Source organism: Salvelinus namaycush, chromosome 3 (genome assembly GCF_016432855.1).
Source record: "Salvelinus namaycush isolate Seneca chromosome 3, SaNama_1.0, whole genome shotgun sequence".
Taxonomy (NCBI): domain Eukaryota; kingdom Metazoa; phylum Chordata; class Actinopteri; order Salmoniformes; family Salmonidae; genus Salvelinus; species Salvelinus namaycush.
Genome location: NC_052309.1, coordinates 66,877,160 through 66,899,720, shown reverse-complemented (window position 1 = coordinate 66,899,720; position 22,561 = coordinate 66,877,160). Strand labels below are relative to the sequence as shown.

The window sequence follows — 22,561 nt, the reverse complement described above, 5'->3', positions numbered from 1 at the left end:
CTGCTTATTTCACCCTGTAAATCTAGTTCCCATTTCAATCTAGTAACATCTGTGTCTTCTAGCATATGATCTAACAACTTATAAACTTTAGAAATAAACTTTAGAAATATACTTGAGTTTTCACGATCATTCAGTAAGATATCAAGTTGATACCCTTGTTCCAATTTAAACACGTCAGACTTGGTTCTATGACCAAGGGTTTCTATGACCTCTTGTTTTGAAAGCCTCTGAGATTAGCACACTGACCTGTGCAATCACAGAATGTGACTACACTAAACTTAGAATTATTTTAATTTGCATCCTATTGGTCATATACCTTTGCCATTGAATGATTTGTGGGGTGCCTAACCCCATGTATGCATTACTGTACCCTTTTTCAGGTACTGTACATGTGAGTATTTGTGTATGCAACACATGGGTGGGTGAAAAACATATTATTTAATTAACTGTGTCATGCCCCATAAACTCCCCAGGCATGAGGTCCTGTTAGTCATGACAGACCAAACTAACAGTATCAGATGGGTGTGTCTAACTGGCTGGAATGCAGGAGGTCAGAAGTTCTGCTGCCTTGCAGTTCTGACCTATCACAAGCTGTTTTGGCACATCAAATAGGAGAACCTAAGTCACGCCAAAGGAGAACCTGCATTTAAAAACAATTTGCTTTGTATTACAATGTCTCTTAACTTCTACCTCTTTTGCCAGCATGTGAAATAGCATTCAGTAGTAGTATGGAATCTTTAGGGGAGGGTGATTTGTTTGGTGTATGTATGAAGACACATTTCCAAAGTAATGTCTCCATAGACCTAGTTCCCAGTGGCCTTGTGTTTATCAAATGTTAAGGGTCAAAGGTTGTCTACAAATGTCATTAACCCAGCAGATGCATACCGTCTGACTGCAGAGAGACTGCAATATCAGTGTCACGAACCGGCTCGTAACCCGTAACAAATAAGGGTGACAACGTGGAGATCAAGAAATAACAAATATATGTATTAACTACAGTAAACTATAAACAAGTAACAATGGTGTGTGTGTAGTCAGTAGTGTAAGTGAGTGGTTGCGTGCATAGATGTGATAATGAGGGGTGTTGAAATGTGCCAGAGCAAACAAAAAGCCACAAAAATGCCACAATCAAAAATAACTGTCTGCGTTGAGAGAGTCTGCTCAATGAATGGGGGGTGGGACACACCCGAGCCCAGGTGTATCCCATTTCGCTGACGACCCTCCCGGCTCCGCCCACAGACATCCTATTAAGGAAAACAAGAGCAAAGAGAGAGAATTCGGCAGACGGAGTGGGAGGGTCCACACACAGAGTGGGAGGGTCCCCCCCATAAAACCAGGGACCCCGGAACACCACACCAACACAAAATATTGCAGACAGAGTGGAAGGGTCATCACATTTTTTACATTTTTATTTTATTTAACCAGCTAGGCTAGTTGAGAACAAGTTCTCATTTACAACTGCAACCTGTCCAAGATAAAGCAAAGCAGTGTGACACAAACAACAATACAGAGTTACACATGGAATAAACATATATACAGTCAATAACACAATAGAAAAAGTCTATATACAATGTGCAATTGAGGTGAGATAAGGGAGGTAAGGCAATAAATAGGCCATAGTGGCGAAATAATTACAATATAGCAATTAAACACTGGAGTGATAGATGTGCAGAAGATGAATGTGCAAGTTGTAACGCTTGTTCTCCTCCTCGTCTGAGGAGCATGGATCGGACCAAAACGCAGCATGTGGAGAATACATGTTTGATTTATTTTTAAAGAAGACGAAATGAATGAACACTTGATAAATTACAAAAACAACAAAACGACGTAGACCGACCTGAACATGACACGTAGACCGACCTGAACATACAAAAACACGAAGAACGCACGAACAGGAACAGACTAAACAAACGAAACAGTCCCGTGTGGTAACAACACAGACACGGAAGACAATCACCCACAAACAAACAGTGTGAACAGCCTACCTTAATATGGTTCTCAATCAGAGGAAACGTAAAACACCTGCCCCTGATTGAGAACCATATCAGGCTAATTACCAATGATCCCAACATAGAAACACATAACATAGAATGCCCACCCAGCTCACGTCCTGACCAACTAAACACATACTAAACAAAGGAAATCAGGTCAGGAACGTGACACAAGTAGAGATTCTGGGGTGCAAAGGAGCCAAATAAATAAATAACAGTATGGGGATGAGGTAGTTGGATGGGCTATTTACAAATGGGCTATGTACAGGTGCAGTGATCTGACAGCTGGTGCTTAAAGCTAGTGAGGGAGATATGAGTCTCAAGCTTCAGTGATTTTTGTAGTTCGTTCCAGTCATTGGCAGCAGAGAACTGGAAGGAAAGGCAGCCAAAGTAGGAATTGGCTTTGGGGATGACCAGTGAAATATACCTGCTGGAGCGCGTGCTACGGGTGGGTGCTGCTATGGTGACCAGTGAGCTGAGATAAGGCGGGGCTTTACCTAGCAAAGACTTATAGATGACCTGGAGCCAGTGTGTTTGGCGACGAATATGAAGCGAGGGCCAGCCAACGAGAGCATACAGATCGCAGTGGTGGGTAGTATATGGGGCACTTTGGTGACAAAACGGATGGCACTGTGATAGACTGCATCCAATTTTCTGGAAGCTATTTTGTAAATTACATTGCCAAAGTCAAGGATCGGTAGGATAGTCAGTTTTACGAGGGTATGCTTGGCAGCATGAGTGAAGGAGGCTTTGTTGCGAAATAGGAAGCCGATTTCTAGATTCAATTTTGGATTGGAGATGCTTAATGTGAGTCTGGAAGGAGAGTTTACAGTCAGACCAGACACCTAGGTATTTGTAGTTGTCCACATATTCTAAGTCAGAACTGTTCAGAGTAATGATGCTGGACGGGCAGGCAGGTGCGGGCAACGATCGGTTGAAGAGCATGCATTTAGTTTTACTTGCATTTAAGAGCAGTTGGAGTCCACGGAAGGAGAGTTGTATGGCATTGAAGCTCGTCTGGAGGTTAGTTAACAGTGCAGTGTAGAAGGGCCAGAAGTATACAGCATGGTGTCGTCTGCATAGAGGTGGATCAGAGAATCCCCAGCAGCAAGAGCGACATCATTGATGTATACAGTGATCCCTCGCCACTTCGCGGTTCACTTATCGCGGATTCGCTATTTCGCGGATTTTCATAATGCATTTTTTTTTTTTTTTTGGTGCATTGTGCTCTGCATTCTGATTCGCTAAAAACTCACTCCCGCTTCTTGTATCAAAACATGCTACGAATTGTGCTATCATTTTGTCGTCTCGTGCAGTTATGTGTACGTACATAAAACAGCTTGGCAAATTTACATTAAGTTGGCCAAATTATCTTGTAATTTCGAACATCTCCTAAACCCATAATGTCGACGAAACGGCCTACACGTGAGTCACTGTATTTGTATACATGTAATAGTTGCTAATTGTAAAAAAAAAAAAAAGTTTTCTATTTCGCGGATTTCACTTATCGCGGGTCATTTTCGGAACGTAACCCCCGCGATAAACGAGGGATTACTGTACAGAGAAGAGAGTCAGCCCGAGAATTGAACCCTGTGGCACCCCCATAGAGACTGCCAGAGGTCCGGACAACAGGCCCTCCGATTTGACACACTGACCTCTGTCTGAGAAGTAGTTGGTGAACCAGGCGAGGCAGTCATTTGAGAAACCAAGGCTGTTGAGTCTGCCGATGAGAATGTGGTGATTGACAGAGTCGAAAGCCTTGGCCAGGTCGATGACATCAGCCACACATGTATTAACACATATCGATGCCTGTGTTTGCCAATTGTTGCAGTTTGGTGTATTTTAGTTAGGCTATGTACTATCTTTTTTTTATTGTTGGACATAAAATACTGTAAAAAGACCGGCAAATCAGCTCCAAGTGATTTTGATTTTGGAAATCTGTTTGGGCTTCTTGTGGTCAATTTGCAGTCTATAAATTATTTGTAATTATGTTCCAGCAGCCTGACCATCCGCTCAAGAAAAAATCGTCTCGCAGCTGAATTTAGTTGATGATCTCTAGCCTATATGATCATATGAGAATTTAATGATCTGTTTTGGTTTGGGTGACATCATATGGCATGAACTGCTTTTTGACAAGCAATTTGCTACACCCACAATAACACCTAACAATATGTGTATGCGACCAATAAAATGTGATTTGATAGGATCAATGTTGTCTTGCGTGGTCTGTGGCATTTTTCCTTAGCTCAAAGTTAAACAGCACTCACTTTATGTGGTATAACTATGAGGTAAAATGTCAATGTCAATTAAAGTTGTGATCATTTTACAGTGGGAAAGTTACAATTTATAGTTGTGTATTGGGGATTTGATTTGCTGTGGTAGATATGAAAAGTTTATTTCCATAACGCTATACCTACCAATTTTTCACATTTGTGTTTTTTCATCAGAAATTATTGCTTATAGGTATCTTCATATGTGTGTAAAATAAATCTTAGATATTTTATTCAAAATTTTAGATGACTTCTCCAAAAGCTAATTGGAGTCAGGAGTCAACTAACCTGGAGTCCAATCAATGAGACGAAATTGAAGGTGTTGGTTAGAACTGCCTTGCCCTATAAAAAAACACTCACAAAATGTGAGTTTGCTATTCACAAGAAGCATTGCCTGATGTGAACCATGCCTGAACAAAAGAGATGTCAGAAGATCTAAGATTAAGAATTGTTGCCTTGCATAAAGCTGGAAAGGGTTAAAAAAGTATCTCTAAAAGTCAGTCCACGGTAAGACAAATGGTCTATAAATGGAGAAAGTTCAGCACTGTTGCTACTCTCCCTAGGAGTGGCCGTCCTTCAAAGTTGACTGCAAGAGCACAGCGCAGAATGCTCAATGAGGTTAAGAAGAATCCTAGAGTGTCAGCTAAAGACTTACAGAAATCTCTGAAAGATGCTAACATCTCTGTAGACGAGTCTACAATACGTAAAACACTAAACAATAATGGTGTTCATGGGAGGACACCATGGAAGAAGCCACTGCTGTTCAAAATAAACATTGCTGCACGTCTGAATTTCGCAAAAGAGCACCTGGATGTTCCACAGCGCTACTGGCAAACTATTCTGTGGACAGATGAAACAAAAGTTGTTGTTTGGAAGGAACACACAACACTATGTGTGGAGGGAAAAAAGGCACAGCACACAAACATCAAAACCTCATCCCAACTGTAAAGTATGGTGGAGGGAGCATCATGGTTTGGGGCTGCTTGGCTGCCTCAGGGCTTAGACAGTTTGCTATCATCGACTGGAAAATGTATTCCCTAGTTTATCAAGACATTTTGCAGGAGAATGTAAGGCTATCTGTCTGCCAACGGAAGCTCAACAGACGTTAGGTGATGCAACAGGACAACAACCCAAAAGACAGAAGTAAATCAACAACAGAATGGCTTGAACAGAAGAAAATGCATCTTCTGGAGTGGCCCAGTCAGTCCTGACTTCAACCCGATTGAGATGCTGTGGCATGACCTCGAGAGCGGTTCACACCAGATATCCCAAGAATATTGTGGAACTGAAACAGTTTTGTAAAGAGGAATGGTCCAAAATTCCTTCTGACTGTTGTGCAGGTCTGATCCGCAACTACAGAAAACGTTTGGTTGAGGTTATTGCTACGAAAGGAGGGTCAACCTGTTATTAAATCCAAGGGTTCACATACTTTTCCCAACCTGCACTGTGAATGTTTACACAGTGTGTTCAGTATAGACAAGAAAAAGTATAATTGCTTGTGTGTTATTAGTTTAAGCAGACTGTGTTTGTCTATTGTTGTGACTTAGATGATGATCAGATACAATTTTATGACCAATTTATGCAGAAATCCAGGTAATTCTAAAGGGTTCACATACCTTTTCTTCCCACTGTACACAGTGCCTTCTGAAAGTATTCAGACTTCTTCTCTTTTTCTACATTTTGTTACGTTACTGCCTTATTCTAAAATTGATTACATTTAAAAAATCATCAATCTACACACAATACCCCATAATGACAAAGCGAAAGCAGGTTTTTAGACATTTTTGCAAATAAATTAAAAACAAAAATACCTTTACATAAGTATTCAGACCTTTTGCTATGAGACTCGAAATTTATCTCAGGTGCATCCTGTTTCCATTGATCGTCCTTGAGATGTTTCTACAACTTGATTGGAGTCCACATGTGGTAAATTCAATTGATTGGACATGATTTGGAAAGGCACACGCCTGTCTATATAAGGTCCCACAGTTGACAGTGCATGTCAGAGCAAAAACCAAGCCATGAGGTCGAAGATATTGACCGTAGAGCTCCAAGACAGGATTGTGTCGAGGCACAGCTCTGGGGAGGGTACCAAAACATTTCTGCAGCATTGAAGGACTTCAAGAACACAGTGGCCTCCATCATTCTTAAATGGAATAAGTTTGGAACCACCAAGACTCTTCCTAAAGCTGGCCGCCCGTCCAAACTGAGCAATCGGTGGAGAAGGGCCTTGGTCAGAGAGGTGACAAAGACACGATGGTCACTCTGACAGAGCTCTAGAGTTCCTCTGTGGAGATGGGAGAACCATCCAGAAGGACAACCAGCACTGCAGAACTCTACCAATCAGGCCTTTATGGTGGAGTGGCCAGACGGAAGCCACTCCTCAGTAAAAGGCACATGACAGCTCGCTTGGAGTTTGCCAAAAGGCACCTAAAGACTCTCAGACCATGAGAAACAAGGTTCTCTGGTCTGATGAAACCAAGATTGAACTCTTTGGCCTGAATGCCAAGCGCCACGTCTGGAGGAAACCTGGCACCATCCCTATGGTGAAGCAAGGTGGTGGCATTATGATGTTGTGGGGATGTTTTTTCAGCGGCAGGGACTGGGAGACTAGTCAGGGTCAAGGCAAAGATGAACGGAGCAAAGTACAGAGAGATTCTTGATGAAATCCTGCTCCAGAGCGCTCAGGATCTCAGACTGGGCTGACGGTTCACCTTCCAACAGGACAACGACCCTAAGCACACAGCCAAGACAACGCAGGAGTGGCTTAGGGACAAGTCTCTGAATGTCCTTGAGTGGCCCAGCCAGAGCCCGGAATTGAACCCAATCGAACATCTCTGGAGAGACCCGAAAATAGCTGTGCAGGAACGCTCCCCATCCAACCTGACAGCGCTTGAGAGGATCTGCAGAATAGAATGGGAGAAACTCCCCAAATACAGGTGTGCCAAGCTTGTAGCGTCATACCCAAGAATACTTGATGCTGTAATCACTGCCAAAGGTGCTTCAACAAAGTACTGAGTAAAGGGTCTGAATAGTTATGTAAATTTGATATTTCAGTTTTAGATTTGGAATACATTTGCAAAATTTCGAAAACAGTTTTGCTTTATTTATACATTGTTACGTTACAGCCTTATTCTAAATAATGTGTAAAAAGTCAAAGGGTCTGAATACTTTCCGAATGCACTATATTTTAAACAAATACATGTCCGTCATTGAATCAAATCAAATCAAATCAAATTTTATTTGTCACATACACACATGGTTAGCAGATGTTAATGCGAGTGTAGCGAAATGCTTGTGCTTCTAGTTCCGACAATGCAGTAATAACCAACAAGTAATCTAACCTAACAATTCCACAACTACTACCTTATACACACAAGTGTAAAGGGATAAAGAATATGTACATAAAGATATATGAATGAGTGATGGTACAGAACGGCATAGGCAAGATGCAGTAGATGGTATGGAGTACAGTATATACATATGAGATGAGTAATGTAGGGTATGTAAACATAAAGTGGCATAGTTTAAAGTGGCTAGTGATACATTTTTACATAATTTCCACCAATTCCCATTATTAAAGTGGCTGGAGTTGAGTCAGTATGTTGGCAGCGGCCGCTAAATGTTAGTGGTGGCTGTTTAACAGTCTGATGGCCTTGAGATAGAAGCTGTTTTTCAGTCTCTCGGTCCCTGCTTTGATGCACCTGTAGTGACCTCGCCTTCTGGATGATAGCGGGGTGAACAGGCAGTGGCTTGGGTGGTTGTTGTCCTTGATGATCTTTATGGCCTTCCTGTGACATCGGGTGGTGTAGGTGTCCTGGAGGGCAGGTAGTTTGCCCCCGGTGATGCGTTGTGCAGACCTCACTACCCTCTGGAGAGCCTTAAGGTTGTGGGCGGAGCAGTTGCCATACCAGGCGGTGATACAGCCCGACAGGATGCTCTCGATTGTGCATCTGTAGAAGTTTGTGAGTGCTTTTGGTGACAAGCCGAATTTCTTCAGCCTCCTGAGGTTGAAGAGGCGCTGCTGCGCCTTCTTCACAACGCTGTCTGTGTGGGTGGACCAATTCAGTTTGTCCGTGATGTGTACACCGAGGAACTTAACTTTCCACCTTCTCCACTACTGACCCGTCGATGTGGATAGAGGGGTGCTCCCTCTGCTGTTTCCTGAAGTCCACAATCATCTCCTTTGTTTTGTTGACGTTGAGTGTGAGGTTATTTTCCTGACACCACACTCCGAGGGCCCTCACCTCCTCCCTGTAGGCCGTCTCGTCGTTGTTGGTAATCAAGCCTACCACTGTAGTGTCATCCGCAAACTTGATGATTGAGTTGGAGGCGTGCATGGCCACGCAGTCGTGGGTGAACAGGGAGTACAGGAGAGGGCTCAGAACGCACCCTTGTGGGGCCCCAGTGTTGAGGATCAGCGGGGTGGAGATGTTGTTACCTACCCTCACCACCTGGGGGCGGCCCGTCAGGAAGTCCAGGACCCAGTTGCACAGGGCGGGCTCGAGACCCAGGGTCTCGAGCTTGATGACGAGTTTGGAGGGTACTATGGTGTTAAATGCTGAGCTGTAGTCGATGAACAGCATTCTCACATAGGTATTCCTCTTGTCCAGATGGGTTAGGGCAGTGTGCAGTGTGGTTGCGATTGCGTCGTCTGTGGACCTATTGGGTCGGTAAGCAAATTGGAGTGGGTCTAGGGTGTCCGGTAGGGTGGAGGTGATATGGTCCTTGACTAGTCTCTCAAAGCACTTCATGATGACGGAAGTGAGTGCTACGGGGCGGTAGTCATTTAGCTCAGTTACCTTAGCTTTCTTGGGAACAGGAACAATGGTGGCCCTCTTGAAGCATGTGGGAACAGCAGACTGGGATAAGGATTGATTGAATATGTCCGTAAACACACCAGCCAGCTGGTCTGCGCATGCTCTGAGGACGCGGCTGGGAATGCCGTCTGGGCCTGCAGCCTTGCGAGGGTTAACACGTTTAAATGTTTTACTCACCTCGGCTGCAGTGAAGGAGAGCCCGCAGGTTTTGGTAGTGGGCCGTGTCAGTGGCACTGTATTGTCCTCAAAGCGAGCAAAAAAGTTATTAAGCCTGTCTGGGAGCAAGACATCCTGGTCCGCGACGGGGCTGGTTTTCTTTTTGTAATCCGTGATTGACTGTAGACCCTGCCACATACCTCTTGTGTCTGAGCTGTTGAATTGCGGCTCTATTTTGTCTCTGTACTGGGACTTAGCTTGTTTGATTGCCTTGCGGAGAGAATAGCTACACTGTTTGTATTCGGTCATGTTTCCGGTCACCTTGCCCTGGTTAAAAGCAGTGGTTCGCGCTTTCAGTTTCACGCGAATGCTGCCGTCAATCCACGGTTTCTGGTTTGGGAATGTTTTAATCGTTGCTGTGGGTACGACATCGTCAATGCACTTTCTAATGAACTCGTTCACCGAATCAGCATATTCGTCAATGTTGTTGTTGGACGCAATGCGGAACATATTCCAATCCGCGTGATCGAAGCAGTCTTGAAGCGTGGAATCAGATTGGTCGGACCAGCGTTGAACAGACCTGAGCGAGGGAGCTTGTTGTTTTAGTTTCTGTTTGTAGGCTGGAAGCAACAAAACGGAGTCGTGGTCAGCTTTTTCGAAAGGAGGGCGGGGGAGGGCCTTATATGCGTCGCGGAAGTTAGTATAACAATGATCCAAGGTTTTACCAGCCCTGGTAGCACAATCGATATGCTGATAGAATTTAGGGAGTTTTGTTTTCAGATTAGCCTTGTTAAAATCCCCAGCTACGATGAATGCAGCCTCAGGGTGTGTGGTTTCCAGTTTACATAGAGTCAGATAAAGTTTGTTCAGGGCCATCGATGTGTCTGCTTGGGGGGGAATATATACGGCTGTGATTATAATCGAAGAGAATTCCCTTGGTAGATAATGCGGTCGACATTTGATTGTGAGGAGTTCTAGATCAGGTGAACAGAATGACTTGAGTTCCTGTATGTTGTTATGATCACACCACGTCTCGTTAATCATAAGGCATACACCCCCGCCCCTCTTCTTACCAGAAAGATGTATGTTTCTGTCGGCGCGATGCGTGAAGAAACCAGCTGGCTGCACCGACTCCGTTAGCGTCTCTTGAGTTAGCCATGTTTCCGTGAAGCAGAGAACGTTACAATCTCTGATGTCTCTCTGGAATGTTACCCTTGCTCGGATTTCATCAACCTTATTGTCAAGAGACTGGACATTGGCGAGTAGTATGCTAGGGAGTGGAGCGCAATGTGCCCGTCGCCGAAGCCTGACCAGGAGACCGCTACGTTTGCCCCTTTTACGGCATCGCATAGGGTCGCCGGCTGGGATCAGATCCATTGTATTGGGTGGAAGGCAAAACACTGGATCCGTTTCGGGAAAGTCATATTCCTGGTTGGAACGATGGTGAGTTGACGTTGCTCTTATATTCAGTAGTTCCTCCCGACTGTATGTAATGAAACCTAAGATTACCTGGGGTACCAATGTAAGGAATAACACGTAAAAAAACAAAATACTGCATATTTTCCAAGGAACGCTAAGCGAGGCGGCCATCTCGGTCGGCGCCGGAAGTAGATGTGTGAACAATCCCATGCCATGATTAGATAGTAAAAAAAACACACCAATTTCTTTAAACATCAAAGCTAATTTACCAACATTTCTGAAAATGGATATATGGGGGTTTGGAATAAAACTTTTCATATCTTTATAGGTGTGATCTTAGAAAATCAGTGCCTTAATGTCAACCCTCTCAGCCTAGTTGTCCCGTTCTTTGATGTGCTCTCCTCTCCTTATCAGGGTTCAATGTTTTCCTTGGCGTCTGTCCCAGTCTGTGTCTGAGAGCATTGTTTTGATTGAGTTCTATACTGCTGTTTTGACCTCAATTGGCTCATTTTTTACTTAGTATCAATACAACACCTATGTTTACAGCAGGTCCCATGGGACCAGTACTTAGTTCCACAGACAGACATGGAGAAAGATGAAGTCTCCTACATCAAATGTACTACATGTTGACTGATACATCCGACCATAATTCTATCCTCCTGATTCCTGCTTACAAGCAAAAACTAAACAGGAAGTACCAGTATCTCTCTCAGTACGGAAGTGGTCAGATTGCGCGGATGCTACGCTACAGGACTGTTTTGCTAGCACAGACTGGAATATGTTCCGGGATTCATCCAATGGCATTGAGAAGTATACCACCTCAGTCATCGGCTTCATCAATAAGTGCATCGACGACGTCGTCCCCACAGTGAACGTACGCACATATCCCAACCAGAAGCAATGGATTACAGGCAACATCCGCATTGAGCTAAAGGCTAGAGCTGCCGCTTCCAAGGTGAGCAACACTAATCCGGACGCCTGTAAGAAATCCTGCTGTGCCCTCTGACTAACCATCAAACAAGCAAAGTGTCAATACAGGATTAAGATTGAATCCTACTACACCGGCTCTGACGCTCGTCGGTTGTGGCAAGACTTGAAAACTATTATGGACTACAAAGGGAAACACAGACACGAGCTGCCCAGTGATGCGAGCCTATCAGACGAGCTAAATGCCTTTTATGCTCGCTTTGAGGCAAGCAACACTGAAGTATGCACGAGAGTACCAGCTGTTCTGGATGACTGTGTGATAACGCTCTCAGTAGCAAATGTGAGCAAACCTTGTAACAGGTCAACATTTACAAAGCCGCAGGGGCCAGATGGATTACCAGGATGTGTAATCAAAGCATGCGCGGACCAACTGTCAAGTGTCTTCACTGACACATTCAACCTCTCCCTGACTGAGTCTGTAATACCTACATATTTCAAGCAGACCACCATAGTCCCTGTGCCCAAGGAAGCGAGGTAACCTGCCTAAATGATTACCGCCCCGTAACACTCACGTCGGTAGCCATGAAGTGCTTTGAAAGGCTGGTCATGGCTCACATCAACAGCATCCTCCCGGATACCCTAGACCCACTCCAATTCGCATACCGCCCTAATTCGCATACCGCCCTAACATTGCAATCTCAATTGCACTCCACACTGCCCTTTCCCACCTGGACAGAAGGAACACCTATGTGAGAATGCTGTTCATTGACTACAGCTCAGTGTTCAACACCATAGTGCCCACGAAGCTCATCACTATGCCAAAAACCCTGGGACGAAACACCTCCCTCTGCAGCTGGATCATGGACATCCTGACGGGCTGCCCCTAGATGGTAAGGGTAGGCAACAACACGTCTGCCACGCTGATCCTCAACACTTGGGCCCCTCAGGGATGTGTACTTAGTTCCCTCCTGTACTCCTTGTTCACCTACGACTGCGTGGCCAAACACAACTCCAACACCATCTGTTACGGCTGTCCTCGTTGACAGAAGGTGGGGACCAAAACGCAGAGTGGTTAGTGTTCATTCTTTTAATGAAAATCAACAAAACACTTCAAAATACAAAAAACAACCAACGTGACAAAACCGAAACCGTCCTGTGTGGTAACAAAACCTCCACAGGAACAAACACCCACAAAACACAAGTGAAACCCAGGCTGCCTTAGTATGATTCTCAATCAGGGACAACGATTGACACCTGTCTCTGATTGAGAATCATACCAGGCCGAACACAAAATCCCAACATAGAAAATCAAACCTAGACCAACCCACCCAACTCACGCCCTGACCAACTAAAACAAATACATGACAAAGGAAAACAGGTCAGGAACGTGACAGAACCCCCCCCCTTAAGGTGCGAACTCCGGGCGCACCAGCACAAAGTCTAGGGGAGGGTCTGGGTGGGCGTCTGTCCACGGTGGCGGCTCTGGCGCTGGTCGTGGTCCCCACCCCACCATAGTCAACCCCCGCTTCCGTGGCCTCCTCCCAATATTCACCCTCCATGTCAATCCCACTATTTCAAAGGGCAGTAACAGACTGAGGGGTAGCACCTGACTGAGGGGTAGCACCTGACTGAGGGGTAGCACCTGACTGAGGGGTAGCACCTGACTGAGGGGTAGCACCTGACTGAGGGGTAGCACCTGACTGAGGGGTAGCACCTGACTGAGGGGCAGCACCGGACTGAGGGGCAGCACCGGACTGAGGGGCAGCACCGGACTGAGGGGCGGATCCTGGCTGGCTGGCTCTGGCGGATCCGGATTGCACCCTGCCTCAAGGACCTCCACAAGATGTACCTCAGTGCCTACAGTCGCCCCCAACAGGCCATCATGGAGAAGTTCAAGGGGTCAAAGTTTGGCAACGTGTCTATGCTAAGTCCTCCTGAGGATCTGCCTTTTTACTGAAGCTGCTGGGAAATGACTGACAACACAGCTCTTAGCTCCCTCTGTAGATGCCTACTGGAGAACTTTTATTTGTATTGCTTTTAAAAAAAATTAATCTTATTAACACTTTGTTCTAGCTAGCTATTTGTGTAGGTAGCTATCAAGTAAACACAATGATATAGTAACTTGTTGACTTAACTCTAGAATGCCTACTTCAAGTGTTTTAGTACTAGTCTGTAATCTCAGGACTTAACCTATGCCTCTGGCGGATCCTGGCTGGCTGGCTCTGGCGGATCCTGGCTGGCGGAAGGCTCTGGCGGATCCTGGCTGGCGGAAGGCTCTGGCGGATCCTGGCTGGCGGAAGGCTCTGGCGGATCCTGGCTGGCGGAAGGCTCTGGCGGATCCTGGCTGGCGGAAGGCTCTGGCGGATCCTGGCTGGCTGGCTCCGGCAGCTCCTGGCTGGCTGGCAGCTCCTGGCTTGCTGGCTCTGGCTGGTCCTGGCTTGCTGGCTCTGGCTGGTCCTGGCTGGACGGCTCTGGCTGGTCCTGGCTGGACGGCTCTGGCTGGTCCTGGCTGGACGGCTCTGGCTGGTCCTGGCTGGACGGCTCTGGCTGGTCCTGGCTGGGCGGCACTGGCTGGTCCTGGCTGGACGGCTCTGAAGGCTCGGGACAGACGGGCAGCGCTGGGCAGGCAGGCAGTTCAGACAGCGCTGGGAAGGCAGACAGTTCGGGCAGCGCTGAGCAGGCAAGCAGCGCAGGCGGCGTTGGGCAGACGGCCGACTCTGACCTGCTGAGGCGCACAGTAGGCCTGGTGCGTGGTGCCGGAACTGGAGGCACTGGGCTGGAGACACGCACCACAGGGAGAGTGCGTGGAGGAGGAACAGGGCTCTGGAAACGCACTGGAAGCCTGGTGCGTGGTGTCGGCACTGATGGTACTGGGCTGGGGTGGGAAGGTGGCGCCGGATATACCGGACCGTGAAGGAGGACACGCGCTCTTGAGCACCGAGCCTCCCCAACCCTACCAGGTTGAATGGTCCCCGTAGCCCTGCCAGTGCGGCGAGGTGGAATAGCCCGCACTGGGCTATGCAGGCGAACCGGGGACACCACCTGTAAGGCTGGTGCCATGTACGCCGGCCCGAGGAGACGTACTGGAGGCCAGATATGTTGGGCCGGCTTCATGGCACCCGGCTCGATGCCCAACCTAGCCCTCCCAGTGCGGCAAGGTGGAATAGCCCGCACTGGGCTAAGCACGCGTACTGGGGACACCGTGCGCTCCACCGCATAACACGGTGTCTGACCAGTACGACGCCCTCTCACTCCACGGTAAGCCCGGGGAGTTGGCTCAGGTATCCAACCCGGCTTCGCCACACTCCCCTTTAGCCCCCCCCAAGAAATGTTTGGGTGAGCCTCTCGGGCTTCCGTGCTAGCCGCGTACCCTCATACCTCCGGTTCCTCTCTCCGGTTGCCTCTGCTCTCCTCGCTGCCTCCAGCTGTTCCCATGGGAGGCGATCCTTTCCAGCCAGGATCTCCTCCCATGTGTAGCAACCCTTGCCGTTCAAGACGTCTTCCCATGTCCATTCCTCTGTCTGTCTCTGCTGCTGTCGCTGCCCTTCTCCACTCCGCTTGGTCCTCTTGTGGTGGGTGTTTCTGTTACGGCTGTCCTCGCTGACAGAAGGTGGGGACCAAAACGCAGAGTGGTTAGTGTTCATTCTTTTAATGAAAATCAACAAAACACTTCAAAATACAAAAAAACAACCAACGTGACAAAACCGAAACCATCCTGTGTGGCAACAAAACCTCCACAGGAACAAACCCAGGCTGCCTTAGTATGATTCTCAATCAGGGACAACGATTGACACCTGTCTCTGATTGAGAATCATACCAGGCCGAACATAAAATCCCAACATAGAAAATCAAACCTAGACCAACCCACCCAACTCACGCCCTGACCAACTAAAACAAATACATGACAAAGGAAAACAGGTCAGGAACGTGACACCATCATTAAGTTTGCTGACGACACAACAGTGGTAGGCCTGATCACTGACAACGATGAGACGCCTATAGGGAGGAGGTCAGAGATCTGGCAGTGTGGTGCCAGGACAACAACCTTTCCCTCAATGTGAGCAAGACAAAGGAGCTGATCATGGACTACAGGAAAAGGCAGGCTGAACAGGCCCCCATTAACATCGACAGGGCTGTAGTGGAGCGGATCGAGAGTTTCAAGTTCCTTGGTGTCCACATCACCAACAAACTATCATGGTTCAAACATACCAAGACAGTCGTGAAGAGGGCACGACAAAACCTTTTCCCCCTCAGGAGACTGAATAGAATTGACATGGGTCTCCAGATCCTCAAAAGGTTCGACAGCTGCACAATCGAGCGCATCCTGACCGGTTGCATCACCGCCTGGTATGGCAACTGCTCGGCATCTGACCGCAGGGCACTACAGAGGGTAATGCGTACGCCCCAGTACATCACTGGGGCCAAGCTTCCTGCAATCCAGGACCTTTATAATAGGCGGTGTCAGAGGAAAGCCCATAAAATTGTCAGAGACTCCAGTCACCCAAGTCATAGATTGTTTTCTCTGCTACCGCACGGCAAGTGGTACCAGGGCGCCAAGTCTAGGACCAAAAGGCTCCTTAACAGCTTCTACCCCCAAGCCATAAGACTGCTGAACAATTAATCAAATGGCCACCAGACTATTACATTGACCCCCCGCTTTTGTTTTGTACGCTGCTGCTACTCGCTGTTTATTATCTATGCATAGTGACTTCACCCTTACCTACAAATAACCCTTATGTACAAATAACTCTAACCTGTACCCCCGCATACTGTCTCGGTACCTGTACCCCCCCGTATATAGCCTCGTTATTGTGTTACTTTTATTATTTTTTACTCTAGTTTATTTGGTAAATATTTTTCTTAACTCTTCTTGAACTTCACTGTTGGTTAAGGACTTGCGAGTAAGCATTTCACTGTAAGGTCTATACTTGTTGTATTCGGCGCATGTGACAAATTAAGTTTGATTTGATTTTGATGTTTATTACAAATGGATGAGCCCATGTTATAATTGGTTCTCTGTTTTACCCTGAGACACCTGGCTGTGTCTCAGGGTATTAGGTCTAACAATGCCCAGAAATCTCCCTATCGATTCTGTATCTTCACTTACTTTTTTCCTGTCTTGTTCCTCTCTCCAAGTCGCACTCCTCCATTTCCCAAACTTTTTATTTTGTCATTCACTTCTTCTGCTGTAGTAATTATCTCTTCTCTTTCCTTCCTTCGCTCTCTCTCTGTTCAGAACCCCCATCTTGTTGTGTGAATGGTTTCACATACCTTTTTTAGCGTTGCTAGCCAGCCAGGTTGTTATGGCCCAAATGACAAAGTGTGTGTCAACAAAATTCTCCTTGGCTTGCTGTAGGAGCTGTGATGAACAGGGTACCCAGCTCATGGGCCTCAAAGCCCCTTCTTTCTCCCCTCACACCCACATGTGCTTCATTACAGCAGTGTTACTGTATGGAGTTGTTACTGTATGGAGTTGTTACTGTATGGAGTGCTTGATACTAAAACTCTCTCCTTCTTGGCTCGGTTGGCAGTGGGGGTATCCTGCATCCCTGAACATTTGCATATGTACCCATGTGCACAGATTTTTCATCTGTATTCCTGGATGGGGAGGTATGGGGGCGGGACAGGGAGAAAATAATGGGGTTGAGGTCAGTGAGGTGACAACAGTAGGTCCAGGAATAATAATTTAACAGGCTCATAAGGGTTAGTGGTGTGAGGATGGGCAGAGCGAGAACACAACTCAGTTAGGACAGCTTAGCATGGTCACTGACCTGCTGTTAATAGGGTCCTTGTGCTCAATGCTCAGCCTGTGGGAATTCCTTGCATGTGGTAACAGCTTGGTGACTGACTGTGTCAAAAACACGGTTGTTATGGTGGGGGGTTGGGGTTGGGGAGGAGGGTTCTCTTTGTGTTTGACCAACGGCTTGGGAGAGAGAGAGAGAGACATGGCTGGGCTCAGTTTGTTCCCCCCTTTTCTACTTAGGGGGAGAGGAGGGTTGGGGGGAGGGGAGTGGGTGAGAGCACTGAGCTGCTCATGGATACATTTACATTTACATTATTTAGCAGACGCTCTTATCCAGAGCGACTTACAAATTGGAAAGTTCATACATATTCATCCTGGTCCCCCCATGGGAATTGAACCCTGGTCCCCCCGTGGGAATTGAACCCACAACCCTGGCGTTGCAAGCGCCATGCTCTACCAACTGAGCCACACGGGACGTACAGTCTCTCATAGCCCACGTCTGCGTTCCAAATGGCACCCTGTTCCCTATATAGTGCACAACTTTTGAGCAGGACCTAAATGCACCCTATTCCCTATAGTGCAGTACTTTTGGTACTACTATGGGCCCTGGACAAAATGTGTGCACTTTGTAGTGAATAGAGGCCAGCTCTGGAAGCCTGTGAAGAGCTCCGTCACAGACTGGCATGGCATTGGCAGTATGAAGAACTCTGAAAGGGATTTTAGCTGATTCAAGAGAAATAATAGATGAGGGCATCCATGGCCACAGTTTTTGAAGTAAATCTTTGAGGATATAGAGAAGAGAGGAGGAAAGGGAGGGAGGGAGGATGGGAGGATGGGAGAGTTTCTTTCAGAGCACTCCTTTGAAATCCTATTTTATAGGTGAAAACACAGTTGAACAGTGTACGAGGTCCAATTCACCTACTGCAGAGAGCCAAAGAGGCTTCCAACTGTCAGACGGAGAAACAGAGAAAATACTATCTCTTTGTTTTCAGTAGTGTCTGGAATGCAGTTCCAAGTACACAATACCGTGTACACTTACAACATGACGGTGCATGTCTTGTTACAGCTCTGCCTATCTTTCCCTTCAATTTTCTATATTTGTCTGTTAACTCTGCTCTTAACATAGATGATAAAGCTGCTCAACATTTTTGATGTTGGTTTTTCTCTAAAAGGTCACTTGTGACCTGCACATCAGGGATAGCAGGCTGTATCTGTGAATCACATTAGTATTAAATAACCATTAGCGGAGATAGGTTTCCCTGGCTAGATGAGCTGCTGCAACTCCAGACTGACTGACTGACCGACTGGTTGTTTGTGACAAACTGTTTCTGCAGCTCTGTAAACCCCTCCCCCTTTCCGGGTTCTCTGTTGGACTGCCTCTGGCCTGTGGGGGAGATTCATCTTTGGAATATTGGCATTTGTTCCAAATCCTAGCATTCTACTTCTTCCTTTGTTGTGCAGCGTTCCAAGGTCCGGCTCGGCTTATACCGCATACCGCAACGAACCATGGGGAAATAAACAACATGTTCTAACTCGCATGTGGAAAAGTGTGTCTTCTCTCAAGTCCGTCGATTCCGTGGTGATTTCCTGCTTCAGTAACCTGAATGTCAACCTTGAAGCAGCGTTGTTCCTTTCAGGGGTTTGTATGTGAAACAAAGTCCTATGTTCAGGCCCTAGTTATGAGATCGTGGCCTGTGTTTGTGAGTCATGACGGCGGTGCTTCCAAAGGAAGATGACTGCTGTATGTAGAAAGGTGAGTGAGTCATCGCAGGAACGCCCACTGCTGCCAAGCCCTCAACACACAATACAACCACAGTAGAGATACTGAAATGGATTGTGCTTGACTGGTTTGTTAGCGTACTTGTTCTCTTTCATAAATAACTCCTAACCCTCCCTTTTCATCCTCACATGACACCGAGTGTTTATGAGTCCCTATACAGTAAAATTATCGTCACAGTCATTTTACTGTAATAGCATGACGAGGGAAGGCCAAGAAGGAATATGGCTCATAGACTTCTACTGACATTTATGACAGTAGAGCAGACAGACTGAACTCTCAATGAACTGCCAGTGGAGCTTGGTGTGGATGGCCTACCATTGAATTAGACTAGAGTGAATGATATAAGGGTGTGTTCAACAATGACATGGTATCAGTGACATACTATATTACATCATACTGGAAAATTCACAGTGATACTGCATGTTACCAAAAAGGGTATGACAGTGTATTTGACCGTGACGTGTGTGTGTGTTTCTAGGGGTGCTGGATGATGAGAATGTCCGTGCGATGATGCACGGTTCCAACATGGTGAAGGTACGCTCCCAGAGGTGGCAGAAGAGCCGCAGCCTGCGTCTGCTGGAGGACGGGGTCACCGTGTGGTGTGAGTCCACCAAGAGCTCCCGCAAGGCCAAGGCACAACAGACCTGTGAGTATACAATGTGGGACGGAGGGGTGGAGGGAGGGGTCAGATGAGGGGAAAAGAGTAGGTATGGGGAGGGGGAGAGGAAAATAAAGGGATGGGCGAGGAGAGAAAGGAGGCATAAGGGAGGAGAAGGAGAAAGGATAAGGGTGTGGATTAAGGGAAAGGGAGGGTAGAGGTTAGGTGTAGATTGAGTGAGCAGAAAAGAAGAGAGGAGTGGGGATGGGGAGTGGTCACGAGAGGGGGATGTTTTGGTCTTTTTGATTTTCAGGATCTGAGGCTTTCGCGATAGTTGGAAAGGAAGCTTAACCGACATCAGATTAGAAGAAGTAGCCTTGTACTAAGGGAAGACTATATACAGGAAAATAATCATGTATAAACAAACGAACAGGACTTCCACAAGCACACTCCCTGTTCTAGTCCATTCAACCCTCCTCTTAGACCTGATTCAGTAGACTAATTTAGCCAGCTCTTTGTCCTAAGCCGTTCAGGCTTTTCATGTTGACCAACAATAATGCCCTCTTGTTTACATTTGCCTTTAATTATTTAAAGGGATACTATGCTGTGAGCCAGGATTTAAGTCCGATGCTATAACCTGTGTAATTGTATGATACAGGTAACTGCCAAAATAATGGAACCACTTAAGTAAATGAGGGATACAAAGTATATTGAAAGCAGGTGCTTCCACACGGGTGTGGTTCCTGAGTTTATTAAGCAATTAACATCCCATCATGCTTAGGGTCATGTATATAAAGGCTCGGCATGCCATTATTTTGGCTACCATATCCCCATAGGATGACAATGCTCCCATCTACAGGGCACGAGGTTCGATGAGCATGAAAACGTTATAAATCATATGCCACGGACACCACATCTCAACCCAATCGAACACTTATGGGGGATTCTGGAGCGGTGCCTGAGACAGCGTTTCCACCACCATCAACAAAACATCAACTGATTGAATTTCTCTTTTGAGGAATTGTGTTGTTATCCCTCCAATAGAGTTCCAGACACTTGTAGAATCTATGTCAAGGTGCATTGAAGCTGTTCTGGCTCGTGGTGGACCAACGCCCTATTAACACACTTTATGTTGGTGTTTCCTTTATTTTGGCAGTGTCACCTGTAGTAATGCATCCGTATAGTACACACAGAATCTCCATACCTGCTGAAGGTTCACAGCGGTCAACCACTGTTACAAAAAGGTGTAAAAGGACACAAGCTGCATTAGAAACAGTGAACATAGACATATAGACTTGTTATCCGTTAGCCTCAACATACTGGTTTACCTCAGCATGCTAATCTTTTGCAGGCAATGAGCCAATCAGAAATGGAAGCAGGCACTCCATATTAGTGCTCTAATGATCACAACACTCTTAAAGAGGAAATGTTGGCAGTAATCCTAGATGTTTTGGCCCATTAAACTGTGGGAACGCTATTTCTAACCTTTGACCGCTTCCTCTTCCTCACATGCACAGATACATGCGCACACTGTCAAACACACACACACACACACACAGTTTTGTATTGCTATCTTTCTGGGGACCAAAGAATTGATTTCCTTCCCAAATTCTATTTTCCCTAACCCTAAATCTAACCCTAACCTTAACCTAACACCAACCTTAACCTAAACCCTAAGCCTAGCCTTAACCCCAACCCCCTAAACCTAACCATAAAACTATCCCTAACCCTAACTCCTAAACCTAACTGTAACCCTGACCCGATTCTAACCCTAATTGTAAACCTAACCCCTAAGCCTAAAATATAATTTTTTTCCTAATGGGGACTGGCAAAATGTCGAATTTGCCTTGTTTTACTATCCTTGTGAGGACTTCTGGTACCACAAGGATAGTTCAACAAAAAAACACACACACACACACGTTTGTTTTACTGTCCTTGTGGGGAACAAACAATTTATTCCCATTCAAAATCCTGTTTTCCTGAACACTTAACCCTAAACCTGTAAACCTAAATATAACCCTAACTCTTAAACCTAACCCATAACCCTAATTCTAAACCTAACCCATAACCCTAATTCTAACCCTAAACCTAACCCATAACCCTAATTCTAACCCTAAACCTAACCCATAACCCTAATTCTAAACCTAACCCATAACCCTAATTCTAACCCTAAACCTAACCCATAACCCTAATTCTAACCCTAAACCTAACCCATAACCCTAATTCTAACCGTAACTCTAATTTGAACCCTTAACCTAACCCCTAAACCTAAAATAGCTTTTTTCCTTGTGGGGACCGGCAAAATGTCCCCAATTGTGCTAACTTTCCTTGTTTTGATATCCTTGTGAGTTATGGTCCCCACAAGAATAGTAAAGCCAAAAACACACACACACAAAGTTCAATGGTTTGAGGAGAAGGATAAGTGGGCAGCCGGTGAAGCGCTTAGAGTCGTCAGGCCTCCTAAACCAGTAGTAAATCTCAGTATAGTTTAATACATCTACACCTACAGGGTTTGCCTTTCAGATTGCTCTTGAAATATCCCTCCGGTAAATGAGAGGCCATGGCTCTGGCCCCTCTCCATGTTCTATAGGACAAATATAGGGCTCCTCTGCACTGCCCGTAGGAATCTGATGGCACAGGCTAATTATTGTTGTTGGCATGCATGACGAAGGATGTGTGTGCGCGTGTGTACACGCTTGTGTCAGATTATAGCCCTACCAAATGGGTAAACCTCTTTGACCTCCCAATTGCAGGGTTTGGCCGTGACTTAAAGAGTCTAAACATGTCTCTGACACACATAATTTTATGAATTAGTGCTGGCGGTCCTTAGAGCTTTGGAGTTGCCGAAGTCGATCAG

The 22,561-nt window shown here is 46.2% G+C and overlaps 1 protein-coding gene across 1 annotated transcript in view; it reads left to right on the top strand.

The window, feature by feature from the left end:
* LOC120035310 (1-phosphatidylinositol 4,5-bisphosphate phosphodiesterase delta-3-A-like) overlaps positions 1-22,561 on the top strand; it is a 36,173-nt gene that overhangs the window by 1,950 nt on the left and 11,662 nt on the right. The window contains exon 2 of the mRNA XM_038982099.1: positions 19,585-19,752. Coding sequence (XP_038838027.1) covers positions 19,585-19,752 — 168 coding nt within the window. The remainder of the gene's footprint in view (positions 1-19,584; positions 19,753-22,561) is intronic.